Genomic DNA, 14,958 nt, shown 5'->3' with positions numbered 1-14,958 from the left:
CAATGAATGCATCCTTTCCTTTCTCGCCACACACGATATTACGAACCTTCTCTTTCCACCTTTAGAAACATACAGGATTTGAACGTTTTCACCGCAATTTAGGTGAACGTTGGGAGTTTTCAGCGAATCATCTCGGATAATACCCTTCCCGAAGGCAGCCAGAGTTTAATTGAAAGATCTGGGGCTCATACATAAAAAGCACTTGGAATACGTATCATATTCAACACTTGCCAAATTAATAATGGTAATTCGTCATATGCATACGACAATCCTTGGTGTGGCTAGTTTCGGCAAACCTTTTCATTTTTCATTTCAAACTGTATTCATAGATTTTACACGCACAAGCGATCGCCTGGTTCCATATTGGATGAGATGCTCAAAAGAGATGTCTTCTATTCTTTGAACTTGTTATTAAGATGCATATATGTGCTTAGTGGAGGTGAGAGGAAATAGGTTAAAAAGCAAACGGTGGATTGTACATACATTGGGGATTGAAAATGAATTCATCTCGGAAAACTTCTGGCTTGTTAATGAGTTGCTGGGATGGGTGTAAGTGGATAGGAATACGGTTCCTGGGATGATCCAGCGAAACATAGGTACATGGACATACAATATTAAATATTAAGAAATTATTGTGTGTTGATTGGATTTGATGCGTCTGTGCGTGTGTGAGTGAGTGAGTGTAAGTGCAAGTGTAAATGCGAGCTGTGATTCTTTTAGTGAGTGAGTGGATTCGATCAAGGGAGATGTATATAAATACTGATTTAGGGGTTGTGAAGAGGGCTTGCTCGGATAAAACATCGATGAGAGTTCAATTTAGTTTTTGATATATAGCAATACCCTGAGGTCATCGACCTTGAAACTCGCTTGAGATGGTTGAGGGGGGGTGGATTTGGTAGTGGAGAGGGCAGAGAAAGGTGGTGAAAGATGAGAGGTAATAGATGAATAGATGAGATGTATAGTGAAGAGTATATATAGTATGTAGGCTGATTTTAGCAAATGGCTGATCTTAATTATTCAAAATGTAGAGGCAAAATTTGGAATTTAGGAGAGGGGAGGGGATAGGAGTTTTTTTTAGTAAGGTTTTTTAGGTGAAAAGGGGGAGAGGAAAAGGGGGAGGGAGAGGAGAGAGGGAGATGGGATGGGATGGGAAAATGAGATGAGATATCTATAGGGGAATGGGGAAGTAGAGACATGGGACGGAAATACAGGATAAGAATAGTTGTATAGGAAGATGAGATGAAAAGGTGAAAAGGGGAAGGAAGTGGTCGTTTGTGTTTTGTAGGAAGAGATGAGAGGGATTCTGAATTTTGAATTTTGAAAGAGATAAGGAGGAAAGAGGAGAGAAGAGAAGAATGCTTGGATAGAAAGGAGAAGAGAAAGGGATGGAGAAGAAGAAAGGAAAGAAAAGATGAGTGTCGATATTTTTTAAACAGAGATGAGAGGAATTCTGGATTGTGAATTTACAAAGAGATAAGAAGAGTGCTTTTCTCAAAGGGAGAGAGAAAGAAATTGAAGTTCCTTTTCTTTTCTGGAGGCGGGATGGGGAAGGGGCCGAGTATGATTGTGTTGAAGTTGTGTTGAAGTGATGTGGAAATGAAATCGAGGGGAGATGGAGGATTTAGGATGTAGGATGAGATGTGGGATGAGATTCAGGATGGTATCTCAGAGTTGAAATATACTTTCTGGTGGGATTGAGAATTGGGTGAGAATTGGGAATGGGTCTGAATATTTGTGGAGATTTTTGAAAAATTGGGTGAGGGGAGTTGAGTTGAAGGGGATAGATGGCTGTGGTTGTGGTAAGTTGGTACTAGATGCTAGGTATTAGATACTAGGTATGCCGGGTATGTATATGCGATTCCATGGAGAAGTTCTTATCGATTGGGTGGGCGGTGTGTGATTGTGTTAGGAAATGATATTCTCTTGTTTGGAGATGGAGGATAGCGATGGGGATGGAGATGGAGAGGAGTATTCCTTTATGTGTTTGAAATCGACCATTGGAGAGTTCTTGAGGGGATGGTAGGCATAATTGGGATATTGTGAAAGGAGATGGATTTGAAGCTTGGGAGAAGGAGGATGTATGAAGTGTGTGAGGTGTATCTATTATATGACAATAAAATTTGGAGATAAGAGGGGGGAAACAATACTGATAATGGAATATCACCTCGATTGCATAAGTATATAGTTTATCAAATAATAAGAGAACATGATTTGCGTAAAAACTTGGTGACTGATTAGTTTATAGTTAGTTTGGAGAATCTATCTAACTAGTGATGAGAACCTCGCTTGTTTACTAGCTTGTGGAAGATAAATCTTTCTCAGAATAACATCTTGTGATTACTTTCTTTGTACTTGGTTTCGTTGAACTGATGTTATGAGAGTAGATGAGTTTATATAGGTATTATAAAGGTACTCAGCTCTTGATTTGAAGATAGAGAGCGGAATCGAGAATGAGAAGTGAAAACGGGGATTAGGAAGAGTATTTACTTGATGTGGAGTTTTAACAAGATTCACTCACTATACATTCACACTACCAGAGATTTGGAACTCACGCTTCTCATATTCATCCGAGATTAGTAAGTAAATGAAGTTCCTCCCCCCTCCTCCCCCCTCCTCCCCCCACTCCCTATAAAAGCTCACCAAGTTATCGAGACTGGAAAACATTGACATCTATCACAACCAAAAAAAGTCGAGGCTAGGTTGAATGACTGATAGTTGGTTGTATATTGGATCTAATTATATTGGGATGGCAAGGGAGGCGGATGAATGATTTGACATCACAAGAGGGTTTGTAGTAAGAATTCGACAATCGTCTGGCGTCGATTATGTGAGTGGAAGATGACAGTGCTCATACTTTATTAGCATCTTGGTTTTGTTGAGAATGGTATCAGTTGTACTTGTAATTAATATCTCTTTCTCACGGTTTTAATAGTTGAAGAGATGATACTAACTGATAAGAGTGAAATGATATAAGTATATGGAAGTTTATTAAATTTCCCACCTCAAGAAATCTCGTCGATGGTACCTAATTACACGATTCTTAAGCGAATCTGAATATCGTGACTTATTCTTTCTCTGTTTCTTCACGTTTCATAAGTGCTGAAATTTTATTATATTATACTTTTATAAGTATCTCCAGTTATTGAATTAGAAAAAGATCGCGTCTTGTGTGGATGAATATTATAAATAAATAAGAGTTGATAATAACGGAATTTCTAACGGATTGATACAAAGTCACGCGTAGTATCAAGCGTTAATCTTAATGACGAGTGATTATAAATTACACTGGATGATATCTCAAATGATTTCTTCGTTAGATATATTAGATGGTCACCGACTGGATAAACAAAATGCTGCTGTTGGGGTATTTTGATAGGGAGTTGGTGTTGTTTTAATGAGGGACAAGGGGTCTGGATTATTACTGAGAATTGTCAATGTATTGTTGGGCTTTATTGTTGCTTGAAGGATTTTGTTTGTTGTCAGTATGATGTCTATAGGTATGATTATTATTAAATCTCGATTAGCATTCAATGGATGTGTGAATGGGATAGATATGCGTGACAGCGAGAAAAGTATACCTTGATTTTATATCCACATTTTTTGAGGAGAAGTTTCAAAGATATACGACCGAACCCCAGATTCAAGAATTACAAGAAGCATTTCTTGATAATGATAATATTTTGATCTTGGCTTTTCTTGGTTGACGAGGAAGTTCTCAGGGGTGGTTCATCCAGGCGACTGGCTTTGTGAATTAGCGTGCGCATACTACTTTTTCACTATTAACTAAATCATCCGGATGGAATTTCGAGTGCTAGATCTAAAAATCGCTCAACAATTTACATACTAGAACTCAGGATAGAGTCATGGGCAAAGTATAAAGACACGGCCTCTGCTGGCTTCGGTTGTAAATACAATGATTGTGCTTGAATATTCTCCGATTTAGGTGGTGCATCTAGAGTCCTTTCAATTATAATACTTTAATATAATTGAAGTGGTGTTGTTCTTGCAATGAGATTAAGTATATGAGAAACTCCTGGGATTGGAGTATTATGATGATGATGATGATGATAAAAAGCGGCTTTGACAACAACATTGCTTTCGCTTGTCACTGTCGAAGGTATGAATATCAAATAAGAGTCGATCATATTTGTGAGCATTTAGCAATATCTGATAGCGCTCAATTAGTCTTTGAGCAAGAAGGCACAGGGTTTCAAGATTCTCATCCAGAAAGTTATCTCAATGACCTGCTCGTCTACAATACCTTAGTACAGCTAGATAGAGAATTTCGAATAGCTTCATCTTAAGCATTTCTATACAAGATATCATTATAAGGTCTTGAACCTTTGAATTTCCATGTGTCAGCACGAGTATCTTTGTCATATATCGAAATATCGTGACTGGGCGGGGGGGGAGGGTTAAATTGACTAAGAATGTTCCTCAATTTAAATCGTCAGCAGCTCTACGAGAAACATTGATTAAATCTGCCATGTTCAGATTTGAGAAGATTTGGGTGGGCATTTAGTAAGAATTTATATTCAATTTTTGATGAGAGTGTATTTTTAAGGGAAACGGGGGGCAAAATCTTCATGGTTATATCAACGTAGTAGTCGTGTTAGGTTGTCGTTGTCGTTCAAAAACATTTCTCGCCAACAGTCATGAATACTTTCGTTCGTGACTTTATTATCATGTGGCGAACACAGGTTACATATAGAATTATCTTACCTCGAGATCTGACTTGATCGTATCGACACAGATTGTCAATCTTCAAACTAGGACGTTTGACCATGCAGAATCATCAACGATCTTTACCAGGAGACATTGTTGAGATTGGGTAAAGAAATTGTGTGATTATATACTCATGCAGATACCGTAGAAATCAAGGCGCTGCTCATTCAAAAGATTGCCGAGTATTCAGGGCTCCATTAATGCAGGCCACAGACCTACAAGTCTGTGAACTTCCAGAGTCAGGCCTTCAAGTTCTAATCGATCAATCACTACATCATTCAACTCAAGTGACAAACATCCCAATCTGCTCATGATCATAATTCATATCCTCGTTATATCTCCCAACTATCCCCTCACTTATAAGTCCTATCCTTAAACCCCCCAATAACTTCCACCGTCCTCGTCCCATCCTCCGCATCCTGATACAACCCTTCGCAATATCCGGATTCAACTGCAATCTCTGCTTCGCTCTGACCCACTCCTCCATCGTAATTTCCTTCTCAAATCTGGGTTTCACACCCGCCTCTTTCAACACCGGCGAATCCAAAATCGGTTTCAAAACCGTATCATTATGCGGTCTCGCAAAATACAAAAGTCCCGTGCGTTCATACTCCCACTGATCCTGGGGTGGCGCAACGACTCTGTGAATCGAAGATTTCAACCAGCCGCCTGTGAGATGCGAGATTGTGTCTGCGAGGTTTACGGTAATGGTACCGGGTTGTGCGGATACCCAAGTCCATTTTCCATCGTCGCCGAGGATTTGCAGTCCGGCGACGGGTTGACGGAAGAGGAGTGTGACGGTGCCGAGATCGGTGTGGCCGGTGGTTTGGCCGTAGCCGCTGGCTTCGTGTTCTTCGGGAGTTCGCTTGTGGTAGATCATGTAGCGGAAATGATCTTCGCTTTTCTTATCATAGGTGTGTTGGTTGACGAGATATTCTTCGTCTGGGAGTTGGAGAATGATGGCGAAGAGACGGAGGAGGGGAAGAACAACATTTGAATGGAGGGCCCTGGAGAAGACTTCAATTTCGGGGAGATGAGCTTGGAGGAGAGGAGGTTGAGCATATTTGCCTTCGAAATCTTTGGTGAATTTGGGAATATTGTAGATCTCGATGTTGTCTTTGACTTTCCCAACTTGATGATGGTTGTTTCGTCGCCAGCCGTTGTAATCCGCGTTTGCATAATCAACTTCATACTTGGCTTTTTCGTCCACGGGAAGAGTAAAGAAATTCTTGGCGAGTGTAAATTGACGATCTACTTGATCTTGAGAAAGACCAAAGTTTTTGACATAGAAGAAACCAACATGGTGGACGGCATGTTCAAGTTGTTTGGCGAGACGTTCTTTTCCACCTTCATTGTTGAAGTCTGAGAGGTCTAGTGTCACGAGTTCGGCCCAGGGAAGATCTTCTTTGGTCTCAGGTGGATGTGTGTATCTTGGAAGGTGATCAAAGTCATATTGTGTTTGATCTTGAAGAGTCCGAGTGGCCTCTGGAGCCGATGTTACGACTGTTTCGGTTGTGGTAGTAGACATGATGTACGAAATCTTGCAATAAATGATGATTATGAATTCAATCAATTGGCGACAATGACTTACAATCAATCGAGTTCTTAAGTATTATCCATATCTCAATTTCCGGCAATTCGGCACATCACATTATATCTCTCGTTTGTGGTTATGAGATATCTCCCAAATTTCGTCATCTGCTCCCCGCATGACACCATCACCAAATTGAGCGCTCAACCTCCATGAAACGTCGATCATCCACCATGATTGCGGTAACTAGTAGATTGATTCGTACCGTTGTCGCTTGTGCTTATCAACCCGTGGCATTAACAAGCTTCATTGGCGTGTTTATATCTTAAAATTCTCCGGTCTGGATAGAAAACCGGGGTAATTGTGGAATCGTCTAATCGAGGGGTTCATAGTGTAACGCAACGACAATTCTCCCAAATGTCACGTCAAGTAAACTAAGATACTGGGAGTATCTAAAAAGTGGGATAAATGTACACCCACTCGCAGCATGAATTTCAGATAGCAATGTATCCATGGAAAGGTTACGTTCAAGTCTTACGAGGATTTGGGATCAGATAAGAACGACTTCTTTAATTGGAGTAAATGCAAAAATATCAAAAAGACGAATCATGTTCACTGATGTCGCAATATGATCAACATTAAACGAGCGTAAATTCTAGATCCACAAATCCGAATGGTCGAGAATGGGTTTGAGAAGACGAAGTGTTTGGGAAACATATATATGTAAAAGCCAATCGAAACTTCTAAGCAATACCACCCACGTTCAACTAGGACTAGAGATTATTTCCCGATTGATCGAGATTAATCATGTCCGAAATCAAAGAGAAGGGTCTTGGGGGGTCAGATATCTTACCTACAGATGTCACCTCAACCGATGGCTCGATAACATCCCCATCTTCACATCAAGACGCCAATATCGAAGTTCCACTCAGATCATGGGAGAAGCCTGGATTCAAAGGTTCTGTCCGTCGATTCTTAAGAAGCGTCCAAGGCTACATCTGGGATGATCCAGACAAACCAGCCATCGAAAAGCGTTTCCTCCTCAAACTCGATTTCTTCCTCCTTACCTACGGCTGTCTGGGATACTTCTGCAAGAACCTCGATCAAGCCAACCTGAATAATGCCTATGTTTCTGGCATGCAAGAAGCTATCAATATGAAGGGCAGTCAACTGACATATATGGGAAATGTCTTTACTGCTGGCTATGTCATAAGTCAAATCCCTGCTGTCATTCTAGTTACGCATGTTCGACCATCGATTTTGATTCCCACACTTGAGGTTCTTTGGTCTATCTTCACATTCTGTAGCGCGGCTGTTACTAATGTATCGCAATTGTACGCGCTGAGATTTCTCATAGGACTTTGCGAGGGAGCCTTCTTTCCTTGTATCATCTATGTGATTGGTTCGTGGTATACAAAACAAGAGCGAGCAAAGCGTGTAACATTATTTTACTGTACCGCGACATTAGCCACGATGTTCAGTGGCTATCTTCAAGCAGCAGCTTATGACAACTTAAGCGGACATCTTGGCCATGCTGGATGGCAATGGCTGTTCATCATATGTGGTACTATCAGTCTTCCCGTGGGCGTCATTGGATATTTTTTCAATCCCGATTTCCCCGAAACCACTCGAGCTTTCTATCTCACAAAGGCTGAGATCACATTAGCCAAAGAGCGACTCGTTCGTGATGGTTACAATACACTAGGATCGTCAGCTTGGGACAAGAAAAAGCTTTTTCGAATGATGGCGCAATGGCAATTTTGGGTCTTACCGTTCGGTTACTTCTTCATCCAAGCGAGTCTTCCATCACAACAACCGGCATTTGCATTATGGTTGAAAGCGAAAGGAAACTCGGTCTATGATAGGGATGTTCTTCCAACAGCCCAAGCTGGCATCGGTGTGATCGTTCAAGTAGTCGCCGCCATGATTTCGGATTCTAACCTTTTACACGGAAAACGTTGGCCACCAATAATAGTAATGCAACTCGGAACACTCTTCAGCGCAATCGTACTAGCCATCTGGACTGTACCTATCAAACTGAAGTTTGTTGCGTTTTATCTTGCATATTTCTCAGCCGGTGTGCCGGGAATTTGGTTTTCTTGGTATCCAGATCTTATGTCTCATGATCATGAGATGAGAGGATTTTTGATCGCAACAAGCAATATGTTTGGTTACATCATGCAGATTTGGTACTCGGATGCGGTATGGAGAACTGAAGAAGCGCCTGAGTTTCGTCCGGGTTGGGTTGCTGCAGCGACTTTTGGAGCGGCGACTGCTTTAACAGCGTTATTGACGAGATTTCTTGAGAGGAGAGATGAGAGGAAAGGAACTGGGGCTTTTGCTGATAGGCCGAACGACCTGGAAAATTCGAGAGGTGGAGGCTCGATAGAAACTTCGCAATGATTATCTGGTAGGTAGACATCAATAATTAACATAATATACTATCCTCTATTGATTTTCTTACTTTGATAGTTCAGCTATCTTCAGCTAGATAGATGTCTTCCCTTTGTGAGAGAATGGTCCGAATTTTAGAACAAAGTTTAGCCCTATGATCCAATAGTCGATACGCCTTGGAGAAGTTGCCAATTGTATCTTGTCTTATCAGTCTGCAAAGTGATTTATTTTTCTATTTTTTGCATACCACTACCCATCGCAAGCTCGCTGTTTTGTTTTTGAGTATTCTAGTCCGTGTCATAGATATATATCTTGAGACGATTCTCAGATTTCGGGACCACTTTCGTGCCTTGTTCGAACAAGCAGACCTACAAGAAAATCGATACTCGCTGATTCAAGAGCAACAGACAATCTATGCTAAGGCTAGAGTGCATGAATACAAGTCATATTGGTGAAATTTGACTTATGACCTGTTAATTTCATCCTTAGGCCGGCTTAGTATGCTACTTTTGGATGTGAACAGCAGAAAGTAGTGGGTGGTGATTGGAACCAAAGAGTCTTGTTAGTTCTTTTATATTCATTATAGTGTTCAGTGTTCTCAGATAGTTTATCTGTCATCCAATTTAAACAAAATCTCGAAAGCGTGAGAGTTCAATCCAGCAGTCATGTTTAAATTCTGACTACCTATGTGGTCCGAGTCAAAACAAGAACAGCGGTGTTCTAACCCGACAGTCATGCTACCACAATACTCTCTCATCCTCGTAAAGTATTCCGGAGAACTCATAGTTGCCTCAACGAAGGTTTTATATTGTAGAGGAAATTCGATCCTCCAGCATCCGAGCAAAAGTCCTTGGCTTGGTTTTGAAGTCGCTACATTGAGAAAACTGTCCATCTTTTTTTCAGAATGACTTTTCGAGTTGTCATTAGTTCTGAAATTTCTAATCATCATGAACTGCGTAAATTGACATAGAAGGAAACGCGTGTTACCATCTCAAACATGATGGCAAATGCCACAGACGTCGTTAAATAAAACTCTCCCAAAACCCTCGAAGCTTTGAAACTTCGCAGTCTCCCTCAAGCTACAGGACATCGCATAAGTAACATCTATTCACTATCGAGATATGTAAGATTAAAAATAGCAAAAGAAATCAATCATACGAAGTTAACAAAGTTCCAAGTGAAGGGAAGTAGACAGTGTGTGATATTTCACTTGCTACGCCGCGTGAATGCATCACCAAGAATATGTGGATCAGGCACGTGGAGCGTCGCGAAACATAATCGTTGATCAGTTTTTTGTTCAAGAGGAAAAGGGCTTGCCTCGAGGCTGGCGTGAACCAGTGTCTGATAGTTGTTTGATTATTGAAGGTCGAAAGAAGAGCCAAATAGATAGAACTAGTACTCAGAAAATAATGTGGTCTTTGAGTGAAGCACCCACTCTTGATAGGTATTCAGTATATCTCTGTATGATATCCATCAACTCAAAAAGGAAGATACATAAAAGAAAATGTGCTCAGCCTCCGAGAAAGTGAATACCTTCACCAATCAATCCCGATCCGACCCGACCTGAACAAAACACCAACCCATCAAAAAGTAGAAACCAAAACAAACACAAAAGAAAAGAAAGAGAACTTGAACCTGAACCCCAAATCAAATTCAAACCACAAAAAAGAATCCATCCTGCTTGGTGGGGAATTCGAATCCCCGTTTCCTGCGCACTTTGACAATATTTTCATCTGGGAGGCAGACAGGTTAACCACTACCTCAACCAAGCTTTCTACCACTGCACCACCATGAGGGGTTTGATGCAAATTATTAACATTCGATGGGTATCTTAGTATATACCAGAAGAAGGAAGGAATCAATGAGTGGTTTGTTTGTTGCTGCGAGTTTGTAAAGTTGAGATGAGAAGGAGGGAGATGGTAGCTTGACTGATGTGATGAGAAGAAGTATAGGAAGGATGGAAGGATTTGAGTCACTTGAAATTCAAATTCCAGTTCAATACTGTCGAAATTGAGCACATCACTTCAATGTAAAGAGGCTCTGCTCTGATGATGGGCGATGCATTATCTTGTTCATTCCACAGATCTCTATGCTACAATACACAATCCAATCCAAGAATCTCACTCTTTTAGTGAGGCTTCAAAAGCTGTCACGATACTCTTTTCCATTGTCAAATACATGCTCTATGAGAAATCTATCCCTTCACATCAGAAATCTTCCGAAAACTTCCCGGGAGACAAAGAGCACCAACTCCTTGACTCCTCGATACCAATCTCCAGATATACCAAACTCAAATATGAAGACTACCAAGTCACCTCCATTGAAAACAAAACAAACAAACACCGATAGACCCAACAGCCCCAATCCCCAATAAATCCCACAAGCCCACATCACTTCTTCCACATACAATGAATGATATACTATAATCAACAGCTCATCTCGAACCTATTATTACTCACCCTCCACATCCACCCACCAATATCATACAATCTCGTTCTGAAATTGTGAGCAGCAAATTCCTGCACACAACCTTCATCTAATAACCATCCGAGTCCTCTCACCACATGATCATCAAACTAACCTGTAAATCTACTCCCATCAAGAATCAAGAGATCTAGCAACTTCACTCAAATCTATCCAGAAATCCAACACTGCCTATCATGGCTTCTACACACAATACTACTAAATTCCTTCGTGCGAATAAACATACATATAATATGAATCTGCTGGTAGCACTTGCTTTTCCCTACTATCATTGTCTTCCGATACAATATCTGCTCAACTTTTCGCTGTTGATATCCTCGGTGATATTGTTGCTTCACATCACCTCACCATTACCATTACCACGGACATGAATTCTGAATCACAATTTCCGAGTCTCATCTACTATGAATCACTGAACATACTGGGACTTACTACGAAAAATCAATTCCATTCCTTTAACCTAACCGGCCGTTTATCATTCCATGTCATATCATATCATTCTTTCATCCATCATATATCCATCAAATATTCATATATCCATCAAATATTCATAAATCCATCAATCATCCAGCCCCTAAACCTCCCTAACCCTATCCCTCTCCCTCCACATACACAACCCCTCCAAAAACCTCCCCACATCCCCCCTGACCCCCTCCCTAACCGCCTCTTGCATATCAATGCCATAGCGATCCCTATACTCCCTCTTCACCTCCTCCAAGTGCTTACGATCCCAATGATATCGCACCAATCGACTAATCAGCAATTCCGTCTTGAGTGGATCTCGCGTCGAGAGCGTTAATGCATGATGTACCAATAGTGCATCACGGACTGGTTTGTTGATGATTCCGTTGAGGATATGGGCGAGGAGCTCACCCTGGCAGAAAATGTTAGTTATATGTATGAGAAGGGAAAAAAGTGGGAGGGGAGAAAAAGATGAGGGTACAAAAGAAAAATATGGAACAAAATATACATACCACAAGATTCGTACTCTTTGCCAACATTTCCCTCGCGAAATTCTTTCCAAATCTCTCCTCATACCCCCTCAACACCTCTCTCAAATGCGTATCACTCCTCGTACAAATAATCTCAATCATTCTCGTCTCACCACCCCGCTCACTCGTGACGCATTTTTCCAACTGTCTAATATCCTCTCTGAGCAAATCCCCATCAATGCGTCTACTCTCCTCCATCTTCTTTTCTTCCAGCACAAGGAGCACCGCCTTCTTAAACTTATCTTCCTTGAGTTCTTTTTCCATACATTGTCTCAGAGAGTCTCTATACTTCTTATCGCTAAATCCATCTTTGATCTTTTCGATTTCGCGATTCGGTCGGCCCATTAAACTTTCAATGAGTAGTTCTCTGCGAGATTTCTCTCCTTGATACCAGAAATTAGCCCAGTAGGCTTCGCTTTCCCATCGTCCCAAGGCCACTGCATAGCATGCTTTCATCAAACTTGGATCCTCATCTTTGAGACGCAGTTTAATATGTTTAGCGATGTTGACACCCTTTCTTTCATGACCTGTCTTGACAATCTTCTTATACTCAGCGCGAAGATCAAGGATTTGTTCATGTGTCAGGCCCGGAAGAATAGTAATAAGAGGCTGAACATCCGGAGCACGATTTTCACCCTTTAGTGCATCACGGAGAATCTCAGCTTCATCTTGAGAATCATGAAAGCGGGCTGTGCGGCGGAAAGAATCTCCGCCAGAGGGAGACAAGGGAGAGAAACTCTCAGAAATGTCAGAATGTGACGTGACGACTAACATTGGAGAAGGCATGGGGGATATAGATTGGTATGTCCCCTTGTATGCTTCTAGGAGAGGGGAGTTGGGTGCATTTGCCAGACTGAGAGAGCCTGAATGGGAATGGCCGCCAGGAGATAAGCTCAGAGAGCCGTGTGACGAGTGGCCTAGATGGCCACCGGTATTGATACTCAGTGTATTGAGTCGATCACTCAGTCTAGCAGGATTTGGTGAGGCATCACGACGACGTGCACCAGGGTCAACAGTAACGACTTGTTCAGAGACCAAGCGAGAGCTACTGCTTCGAGCTGATGAACTTTCATGTCTATGATGTCTAGGTGGTGAAGAATCCCTGCGACCGTGAGGTCGAGCTGGAAGTGGAGGACTTCTCTCTTCAGGGTGTTCCCCACCAATAACTGTTTTCCTCGTGGTACTGGAAAAGGTAATCTTTTCACCCGTATGCGAGTATTTGTACTGCGGGGACTCGGCATATCTATGTTCCTCATCTCTCTTGCTATAACCTGAGAACTGCGAGCCAGCTGGAGACTGGACATGAGTTTGATCATGACCCGTACTCAAGCCAGCCGAGAGAGCCCCATGATGACTGCCCAACCCCGCCGAGACCTTGAAGCTCGCCGATCTGTGACGACCATGACTATCGTCAGTATATTTGTGTGTCTCTCTCTCATATTCATGGTCGCGAGGGGAAGCTAGGCGGTCACTGTGAGTACTAAAGGTACTGTAGGTAGGGGTATGGATATCCTTTCCATATCCAGCACTTCGAGGAACAGCTGCTGGTGATGGATCGCGGGATCCATAAACATTGATCTTCGCCGGAGTACCAGGTTCGTATCCCTCTCCATATGCCAAATTGTCATACTGAGCAGGAGTATGCAACCTCTCATTCACCCTATCCCTCTCTGTATATTTCACCTCATCGATCTTCAATGTATCAGGTATACCAGCACTATCCACCTCTCCATATCTTGAAGCACCAAATCCTGTTGCGGGGTTCGCACTTGCATTTCTGAATCTGCCAGTGCGAGGTTCGTCATATCCGTATTCTCTGTGTTCTTCCACTTCATATCCGGATCTTGAATGAGATCTTTCGCGTCCGGGGCTCGTAGATCTACCCCTCCGTTGTGAATCTCGCGGATCGAGTGACATTTTCCAGCTTGTTTATCGTGCTAGGCTTTATTGAAAGGTAGAAAGCTTGCGAGCTTGCAGATCAGCGAATGAGAGCCGATGAGATATGAAGCTGCGATATGTGTAGTTGTCTTGTGTGTCGTAACTATTCCTCAACCTCCTCGGCTTTGAGTATATATATTTGCTAACCCCTCCTTAAATTCACCCAGTTCCTGAGCTCAAGTCCCGAGGTGCTAAACAAAGTTCTGCCGTTTAATCTATTCGAAACGAAGCTCTTGTGATCAAAAGCTTTTTCACCACAATTTCGAATTCTTCAGATTTTATAACTCTGTTGACCTTTGAATCATTCAAGAATGACGACCTTTACCTCTCTTTAACTTACCTTTCATTAGCTTCACATTCGAAACAAAAAAAAACAAGAATGCATATACAACACCGTGTACAAAATCCTACTCTCCCACCAAACTTTTCAGCTCCCCCTCTTTATTGGGTCCTTCTGGATCATGCTTCTGAGGGCTCCATTATCCTACTCTTAAACTGCGGGCGCTCATAGGACCAGTGGGAAATCCCGTCCCCTCACACAATTTTAGTCTTACTCCATGTTGTCAGCATATTACAGGCCACATTTTTGTGATGTATGCATGTATGACCACTTAGCTGCATTGGTATCTGCCCCCAATTGTACGAGGAAATGATAGGTACTTGCTGATTTGTTTAAGAAAAGTTTTGGTCATCGCTTCTTCCGCGGCAAATTCATCAAGTCTAGGCACGCTCGACACGGAAATATTACGATAAGTGGATCCCCCAAAATACAGGCTTATGGCATTGGTATGGAGAATTTCAGCCTCTCAATACGATGTAGATCACATATGAACATTCTTAATTTGATCGACTTCACTCGTCATAATCAAAAGGAACCTTAATACAAAATTGAAG

General features: G+C 41.8%; 3 protein-coding genes across 3 annotated transcripts; 1 reads left to right on the top strand and 2 right to left on the bottom strand.

The window, feature by feature from the left end:
* Positions 1–5,008: 5,008 nt before the first annotated feature.
* On the bottom strand, positions 5,009–6,253 carry Bfra_007349 (putative 2og-fe oxygenase protein; the record flags this gene model as incomplete). Its single annotated transcript, XM_037337722.1, has 1 exon — positions 5,009–6,253. The coding sequence occupies one exon, from the start codon at positions 6,251–6,253 to the stop codon at positions 5,009–5,011; it is 1,245 nt and encodes a 414-aa protein (XP_037187102.1).
* An 810-nt stretch (positions 6,254–7,063) lies between these two features.
* On the top strand, positions 7,064–8,659 carry Bfra_007348 (putative pantothenate transporter liz1 protein; the record flags this gene model as incomplete). The annotated part of the gene is made up of 1 exon (XM_037337721.1): positions 7,064–8,659. The coding sequence occupies one exon, from the start codon at positions 7,064–7,066 to the stop codon at positions 8,657–8,659; it is 1,596 nt and encodes a 531-aa protein (XP_037187101.1).
* Positions 8,660–11,708: 3,049 nt separating this feature from the next.
* Bfra_007347 (putative annexin anxc4 protein) lies at positions 11,709–14,043 on the bottom strand (the record flags this gene model as incomplete). The annotated part of the gene is made up of 2 exons (XM_037337720.1): positions 11,709–12,008; positions 12,109–14,043. The coding sequence occupies 2 exons, from the start codon at positions 14,041–14,043 to the stop codon at positions 11,709–11,711; spliced, it is 2,235 nt and encodes a 744-aa protein (XP_037187100.1).
* Between the last annotated feature and the right edge of the window lie 915 nt (positions 14,044–14,958).

The sequence above is a fragment of the Botrytis fragariae genome (genome assembly GCF_013461495.1).
Source record: "Botrytis fragariae strain BVB16 chromosome Unknown tig00000795, whole genome shotgun sequence".
Classification (NCBI taxonomy): domain Eukaryota; kingdom Fungi; phylum Ascomycota; class Leotiomycetes; order Helotiales; family Sclerotiniaceae; genus Botrytis; species Botrytis fragariae.
The sequence above is the reverse complement of the archived record's forward strand: the minus strand, read 5'-3'. Positions and strand labels throughout refer to the sequence as shown.